We start from the raw sequence: 9,122 nt of genomic DNA, 5'->3' as shown, positions 1-9,122 counted from the left end.
TTCGCATGACCAGAAAAATTGATTGATTTCAGCAATTATTATTTACGTTCATTTCATATTTAAATAATGGAATTTATGTTTACAAGATCCGCCAGTTATCGAAAACAAGAAATAAAGTTTATTTCATGCATTTTTCAAATTTTATTTTTTCGACATTTGTCCGGGTTTTAGTTTGAAATACTCCACTGTGCACCGGCCGGCGAATGTTTCGGTTCCTGTAGTGTTGCCAATTAATCCATTTTGTTGCTAAATCGAACCATGTTTCAGATGCCGATTAGCCAGGAAAATAAATTTTTCCCCATACTCTGCACTCATAATTTCCAATTTCTAGAAATTTGCCTGTGTTATGATTTACATATTTTTAAAATTAGCACTTCTATTAAAAATATGAATAAGAACAATATAACGTTTGGCTTGCTATTCTACTAATCATTGTTTGCAGTTGTTCTTACATTACTACTTCACAATTTATCTTGCTTGTATTATTCTCGCTTAGAATCTAACGCTCGAGTCTAATAGTTTTAGACTATAAAACTGTATTACAGCATTTGTATTTTAATAGAATTACTATATGCGTTTTATATTTAAAAATGCCTTCTCTATTGTCACGTACCGGTATATTTTTTTATGCCAATCATAAATGTTCAGAAACAGTGTAGAGGACTAACCTTTTGGTGAAACTACCTTATGAAACTTTTAGGGCTGACTATAACTTTAGAAGATTTATCGTTATAGAATTTCGTTAGATCCCATGTAGTTTAGCTACTTTCTTAAGGTGTGGTTTGGCTACACCGATTATTCAAACCAGTCCCAGAAGCAGAGCAGAGGATGCAAATTCGGCAGTTCTTCTCACTCTTTGTGTTATATTTACAATTTCATAAATAATGTCCTGTCCACATAACTTTCGCCAAATATAAAGGATAGTTTCTCCTTAAGCAATTCTTTCTCACAGTTATGTTCTAATATCTGTTTTCTGTTATTGTTTTTATTATTTTTTTTATAATTTCCGAGATTAAAAGACTTAGGTATTATAAACTATATAATACAGACTATGGCCATGATGTGATTGGTGAGTGAATGGGCAACAGGTGCGTGTTTTCAGTAAATAATAATAAAGAAGGTAACCAAAGAAAATGAAAGCAAACAAGACAACAATGTTCCAAGATGTTTGTATTTTCTGTTGCTAATAACAATTTGCAGGCCTATGTTTAGCAGAAGGGGTCTTTTCTCTAAAAAAATGTTACAATTTTGGTAACTTCTTTTCACATTTGGTTAGTTTAGGTTAGGTTAGTTTATGTTAAATTAGTGTAGGGGTCCCGCATAATTTTCCAAAAAGTGATAGAATTTCGCTTATTTCTATAATATTAGGTAAGTTTAGGTTAGTTCAGATTAGCTTAGTTTATGTTAGATTAGGTTACGTTATGTTACGTCTAAGTACTTGCATCATTCATTTCTCCTGTAAATTTTGTGTTTTTACGTGCTTCTGAACCCCTTGTACTAAACATACTCCCAATTTGCAATGCTGCATGCTTCACTGTATTGTATTGACATAACACTGTTCGCCTATTGTATTTGGCACCTGATTTCATTAAGTAACTGTACTGTTTCGAACTTGTCCTGAGATTAATAGTTCAAAATGCAATTAACTTAAACCTCTGCATGTTGTGCTTAATTTTTGAAACACCACATTTTGGAGAATTAACCGTTCAGGTTTATTTTTGGCGCACCACTCAAAATAATTGTTAAAAAATAAGAATTATTTCACTAATTTCTTTCTTATTGTTTTCTAAATGACTTGCGTTGGACGATATGAAAATATCTCACATGGTTTATTTAGAATTCAAGGGGTCCTATCATAAGCAATTATTGAAAAATTAAAATTCTTTTACGAATTGTGTATAAATACGAAATCCGGATGCATGCGTAAGAACTACAGTGCAAAAAACAACCTGTGCTAGGTGACCACTAAAAGGCACCAATTATCTAACCAAGTCAGGAGAGAATGTAGATGGGATGCCTCAAAGTCAGCGAGAACATGCGTCCGAAGGGAGCAGGCGCGTCAGCGAAGATGTGTATACGCATAAGCGAGTTTAGTGAGAACGAGTGGGTTTTAATGCGAGGACTTAAGTTGAGAGTTGTCCCTCCAGTTTCAAACCTACAAAAAAGCAGTAAAGACATTAAAACGTGCAATTTTATTGTACAGATCCATAGTATAAGTAGTAATAGCAATAGGAGTAGGAGTAGGGGTAGTAGTAGGAACGGGATAGAAGCCCCCGCAGGGGTTCGTTGGGTTCTGTTCTCGAAATAAAATGAGCATGCTGCTGAATCATGAAATCTTTCGCGTCTTGCGAATAGTAACAACTTCCACACATCTTTCCTCGTATTAAACCTAACTTTATTACCAACCTTACACATCTAAACATCACATAAGGACTCCAAATCATAATTTCTTACCTCATTTCTCCGGTAAATTTCGTCATTTTTATAATAAACTGAGGGGCAACTCTAAACTTAACCCAACACGAGTTTCAATAGCACTTGTCATGGTTTCATACTAGTAGCGCTCCACTTGTAAATATAAAATACAACTTCTGTAAGCTCTGTAGAGATACACCGCCGGTGGAAAATAGTTTCTAATACAGCCGCCTTTCATATGCACTCACTTATTTTATCCGTATTAAAATACTTGTAAGAATTTTACACTAGTAAGCTTACACTTGCAAACATAAATACAGGTATATTCATATATAATTCTATCGCTTGCAGAAATTTCTTCTTTATAAATGTATTTTCGTACAAAGTAATAAGCAGCAGTATTTTACCTGTAAATCTTGCAAAATGTGGTGCGCCAAAAGTAAACCAGCACCGAATTAACAGGTATAATTCAATACTCAGCATTTAAAGAAGTATCTATAAGGAACAAATTTCTGCAGGCAGCAGAATTAAATACAAAGTAATAAGCTGCATTTTAGATTTATAAGTGGCGGGTTTCTATTGTAAAATAATTACAAGTGCGTTACGGTAAATAATATATGACTGTATTAGATACTATTTTCACCGGCGATGTATATCTGCTGTGAACAGGCGCAGTATTTTATGTTTACAAGTGGAGCATTACTAGTGTAAAACCATGACAAATGCTAATGAAACTTGTGTCATTGCCAAATCCCAATTGTGTTCGCTTACTTACTCGTATACTCGCCGTCGCTGACGCACCTGCTTCCTTCGGACACTTTCCCCCGTACGGGGCCAACAGCTTCGCCCTGCTCCGACTCTGTTATATAGCATTCGTGGTTTTGTGGTGGCTACCTAGCACATGTTGGTTTGCGCTGTAGTTTTACGCTCTAAATTGGACGCCGTATTTATACGCAAATCGTAAAAGAATTGTAGCTTTAGAAATGGCTTCTGGTGCCCCACTTGCATTTTATTTATGATAAATGAGGTAATGCCATGTTACCCAGCTCAAATTATTTGGGGAGGAATAAGGAAATTAAAGAATTTTAATTTTTCAACAAGTATTTCAAATTGTGTACCAAAACTTAACCTTGACGGCTCTGCAGAGCTGTGAATGCTTATTCCTATGGACATAACTGAGAATAAGTATTATCTTTATATGCGAAGAATTTGTACAGGGCAATAAATCTTTGCTTAAGTGAAGCAAATTTGAATCAAGTTTCTGGGCACGAGCAGTATTTTCTAAATTTAATTCTCTCAAGATTTTCTTTATTTCTTTACGTTTCCACCTTAACGTTGTAAAAACACCTGTTATATGGTGCTAGGTGATCAGCAAAATACCAGAAATTCATCAAGTAGGGGTTCAAATAATTAATATCCTATTCTTGCAAGACTATTGTGATTTTTGTATATATATTTTATTGGGATTTAGATGGCGGCCCGGAAATACAAAATTTACGGAGGAATGAACAAAATGAGACGAAATGTCAGAATGAGAGTAACAAGGAAGGTAATAAAATGATGATAAAATGTTTATATGAAAGGGGGGAAGGGAATGTTTAGCGAAGGATTGAAAATACCAATCTTAACATAATATTAACAGAATTTAGTGAAATTTTAACATTTTTCAAATCGAAAGAACGGCTGGCACCCATCAACTAAACATTGGGCAAGGTCATCAATGTAAGATGATTAATTAGGGAGAAAAACGAAGTTTAAATTCGGAACTATATGAATTCTCGAATTGATGCAATATTTGCTAAACAGGCAATAGAGCACAATATTACAATGTTTCAAACTCATTGTCTTATTAGCTAACCTAAGACATGTATGCTGAAGTAATGGAGGGAAAGACAGAAATGTGGAGCGGAAACATAAGAGCAGAATTACATCTGAACCAAATGTAGTGAAATGGGACAAAATTTTGAGTGCTATCCCATTTTATAAGGCCATAAATTTGTTAAATCCACGAAAGAAATATGTTACTCGATTTCACAGTAGGATTGTACTTAAGTATAATCAAATTATATCGGGATCTTACCTCATATGTATAGGAAGGTAGAAGTACAAACTGGAAAGTTTGTTTCTTACCACGTAATACTCCATAAGAAAGTCATGATGAAGTGAAGTGCTATGTAAAGACAATATATAAAGTGTGTCGCAGAGCTGTGCTACACACGAAGCATGTGTTTTATGCCATATAAAGTATTTTTTCACTATCATTTATGCGTATATTCACAATCGCTGCCGCTCCTGCTCTGACTCGATTAGATAGTATTTATGCTTTTAAGTGACCACAATTGGGTTGTGTTTTCTAGATAATTCGTGTTTTATGTACTGCAGTTTTTATGCTATATGTGGTACTCAGTTCTCCTAAAGTCATTCTGCACCCTTTAATGCAACCAATGCGTCCATTCTACATCTATAATAATAAGCAGGGTTGGCAAAAACCATGGTTTTTATTGAAAAAAAAAAAAAACTTTTTTTTGTTTAAACCCGTTTTTTTTTTTTTTTTTTTTTGTTTAAATAATTTGCTCTATGTACTTACACCACATATGGACAGAAACAAGTTTTTTTTTTTTTTTTTTTTTCGCCTTGGTGTCATTATGCAACAACCGGGTTATGCTAGAAGGGGTCATATAAGCCCAAAGTGGAATCCAAACCGCTTCTCTGCTTACATCCGAGAGAAATTGTCCCCCGTTTGAACTCGGAACCAGGACTAATTGGCCACAAATGCGATACGTCTGCCGACCCATTCACGAAGGACTCTAGATAAAAAAATCCGTTGTACTAATCTTTACATACTTGTTAATATAATTGTCAAGAGTCATTTCAGAAGGAAAAAAGATAATCAGTTGCACAAGTGAAACCATTATACAGAGTTACATATGGACAATTTCAGAGTACTGCAGAGTACGGAAGAACTAATTTAGTCCAAGTTAGTTCACTGCGACTTTTATTAGTCCAAGTTAAAGAAATACAGCGACTTAATTTGCATATCAGTAAGAAAAGTGAATAAAGATACGAATTATTGGGTCCAGTTTGGCTCTGACCCATTTATACATAAATAGTTACAAAAGATACTTCTGATTTCAATAAATGCCTCCCGTGGGGTTTGTATACCCCCTCCCCCCAAAGTACGGCATTTCAATGTATTTTATCAATAGTAAACATTATTAAAACGAAACAATATTTAGAATTTCTTTGATTGCAATTGCATAACAATAATAACAAACTATAAAAAAATCACAAAAAAAAACATTCATAAAATTATATATTTTAAAAAAAAAAGTTGCTTTTGTAGTATAATCTCTTTGAGTAATGAATGGGGAAGTTAGGTCTGAGTATAATACGAATAATATACGGGAGTGAAATGTGATAACCCACAAATGTGTGTTCATCAAGATTTTATGAACACTTACACTTTTACGAACATTTTTCGTTTTCTGGTTTAAACCAGTATTTTTTAAAATTTATTTTTTAACCAGCTGGTTTAAACTACCTCGGTTTAAACCAGCTATCCATGATAATAAGTATAATTTATCTAGTTACTTGGATGCTTTGCAATTGGCAAACAAATTATTAAAAGCATTGCTCTGAAGTTTGCAACAATGCTTAAATCATGTAATTGCGAGAACTTCTTGTGATTACTCCTACTAAGAGCTATTGCTGTAATGCTATAAAACAGAAGGAAAACAACAAACTTTTTAAATATTTTCCAGAAATACGCTATTTTCAGCAGTGTTGCGAACTTCATCAATGTTTATCGTATCTCTGGAACGGTTTGGGAGATAGCGAAGGCAAGGTTCTAGAACACAGGTCCCCCTTCCTATTTAGCTGTAATAAAGAGAAAACAACGTTCCCTGCGGAGCTCTAATCCGCATTCACTCGCTAACGCTCGCTCGGCAATACTGTGTGAATTAAATATTAAATTTCGGTACAGAAAGGAACCAACTTAGCTACTAACCTACAGTTCACGCGGAAAGTATTGACTCGACGCAAGTGAAAGCTAGAACCACAAATAAAAAGACACCGAACACATTTTTACAAAATAAAAGTTAGAATACTTATGAGTCAGTATTTTGTTGGACTTCCTTTCGTCTTCTTGGATGCTTTCAGTAGCTTTGGAACACTCAAGACGAAAGTTTGGAGGGTAACAAGTGGCTAATTGTTCTAAAGCTCCCTGATGGCAGCTTCCAGCAGAGGCAATGTAGAGATATCCATGCCCTGTAAACGTCTCCTCATGACAGACCATAGGTTCTCTGTGATGTATAAGACTGGACTATACCCTGGCCAATCTTCAAAAAATGAGACACAAGCATACTTAAGCCAAGATACCACACTTTTGGCTGTATGACAAGGATTTGAAAAAATAAAGAAACTGATTCATAGTCTGGTTTCTAGGGAGAGTAACTAACTCTCTTACACCACCATAACTAAAGGAACTCAAGACCATGATAGTGGCAGGGTGTTTTACAGATGGAGATGTGTGCTGAAGAAGGGTGGAATCATCACCAGGAAGACGGTACATTCGCTGGCAGCCAGTGCCACTAACGAAAAACGTGGCTTCATCAGTCCACAACACTTTTTTCCAGTCATTAACAATCCAAATATTTTTCTTTTCTTTTACAGAAAGCCAGTTTTTTCTTACGATGATCCTCTGTAAGAAGGCGTTTCCAGGAGCTCTGTAACTTGGTAGCCCTAAATTATCATGAATTTTCTCCTGCACCATCTGTAGGGACACATCACCGAGCAATGCAGGATTGTTTTCTTTTAATTCCCTAGCTGTTAAAGAAGGTTGTTTCTGCAGCTACCTTTTCATGATCTTTAGCATTCTTTGAGACACTTTCCTAGACCTACCAGACTTGGTTTTGGACGGGGCAGTTTGACTTCTCTTTCCTCCTTACAACGTTTCACCAAATGCTGTACAGTTCTCAGCTTCAAACCCGCTTGCCTAAAGATATCTGATTTTTTACCAGCTTTAAACAGGGCAATCACTGCCTCAGTTTCACCAGGCATCACAACGCAGTAAGGCATCTTGTCACAAAGAAATAAGACTGCAACACACATAGAGCAGCATCAAAATTACATGAAATACCAAGAGCATGCGCACACTCCAAGTAATCCTGTCGATCCACCAGAGCAAATTGAAACTTGTTACTCTACAGCAAGTAACGCAACAGGCTGGTGTTTCCTACCAGCGAGCAACAATACTTTACGCGGTGTCATTAAAGAAGTACGCGGATGGTGTGTAAAAACGCAAAATATATTTACACTAAGCTTTCGGCGTCAATACTTTCCGCGCGCACTGTATAGGGAAGGGGGGGGGGGCTGTGTTCTATAACCTTCCCGATACCAAAGTGCTGTAAACGGAAACATGATTTATTTCCAATTGCAAGCCATACAAGTGACTAGGTATGATACTTATCTAAGAATGTTTTCGAAATAAAACCTTTCGAAAAATTTAATTTTTTAAGCTCTTGTTACTTCGTTCCTATTCATTCAAAACAAGCCATACCATGACATTCAACGCAAGGGTACTTTTCAATGTGCAATATCCTACCCATCTCCTTTTAATAGATGCTTCCAAAACTTTGGATGTTTGCGATACTATAACATTCTTTGTATCAATGAATAATAAATGTGGTATTTTAAGTTTTCGTTTGACATGTTAATTTGAAATATGTAATAATCTAACTAGCTCCATTTGAAAAATCGTAACTTTGTATTGGGTTGATAACACTGTTAGTTGTGTGTTTCTGTTTAATACTTGCAAAGATGTCCCCCCTCCTTATAGTTGCTTCGTGTAGTTTCGCTTTTCTCCCGTATCACGGTTGGACGTTATAAATGATGATCCCATAGACCCAACAGGGTACAGCCGTCCTTTGTGGGCTACGCATTTACATAGGATAACATATGATGTACTTTACAATGGGTAAAGTGTAACACCCCTCTGTCCAAATTCTGGATCTGCGTCAAGCAAATAAGAAATTTCATTTTCTGATACAAAATGCAAGAGGAACACTGTATCTGATGGCTTACTACCTATCCTACTCTAATGTGTAAATATCAGTGAAGTTTCTTCCTGATAATTGTAAAATGAGTTAATAAATTGTCATCATTGTTTTACAGATCACTTAAGAAACTTCTGCAAAAATGGAGGAGGACCGTTTGTCCACTAGCAGTCAGGAAAACCTGAAATTTTTCGATGACCCAGACCAGTGTATCAGAGAGTGAGTAGTGACTTTTTTAGTTTGATGTTTCACGATTATGCACGATTAGGCTAAGGGAGATGGTGATCATGAGGTGGACAATGATTTGGGATGAAGAAAGTGGGAGAAAACGGGGCACCCCGAGAAAATCCATGCACACTGTTTGTCTACCAGACCACTTGCCCAGTTGACGGGAGTAGGGTCGAATCGTAAGATGATCTTTGAAATAAAAGGAAAATTTATGAGTGGAAAAGAACAGATTTTGTTATTAATAGAAAATTATACTATTAACTAACTAACTAACTCTATGACCTATGGAACCTGGAGGTTCAATGCCACGTTCACAAAAGCTCTCCACCGACTTCTATCCTTAGCTAACTGCATCCAGTTTCTACTTTGTATTCCAATCTCTGCGAGATCCATCTTAATATTGTCCTCCCATCTACACCTAGGTCT

General features: G+C 35.8%; 1 protein-coding gene across 4 annotated transcripts in view; it reads left to right on the top strand.

The window, feature by feature from the left end:
• The first annotated feature begins 813 nt into the window (after positions 1-813).
• Positions 814-9,122, top strand: part of LOC145673164 (cellular tumor antigen p53-like) — a 45,072-nt gene continuing 36,763 nt past the window's right edge. Inside the window, exons 1-2 of one of the 4 annotated variants that reach the window (XM_081742599.1) lie at positions 814-1,069; positions 8,587-8,687. In XM_081742599.1, the coding sequence (XP_081598725.1) occupies positions 8,611-8,687 (77 nt within the window). In that variant the 5' untranslated portion in view covers positions 814-1,069; positions 8,587-8,610. Of the gene's footprint in view, positions 1,121-1,229; positions 1,252-8,586; positions 8,688-9,122 lie in introns of those variants that run through there. The other 3 variants (XM_081742596.1, XM_081742597.1, XM_081742600.1) reach the window with 3 other exon arrangements.

The sequence above is a fragment of the Thermobia domestica genome, chromosome 16 (assembly GCF_964235325.1).
Source record: "Thermobia domestica chromosome 16, izTheDome1.hap1.1, whole genome shotgun sequence".
NCBI lineage: Eukaryota > Metazoa > Arthropoda > Insecta > Zygentoma > Lepismatidae > Thermobia > Thermobia domestica.
This window is presented reverse-complemented; position numbering and strand designations above follow the sequence as displayed.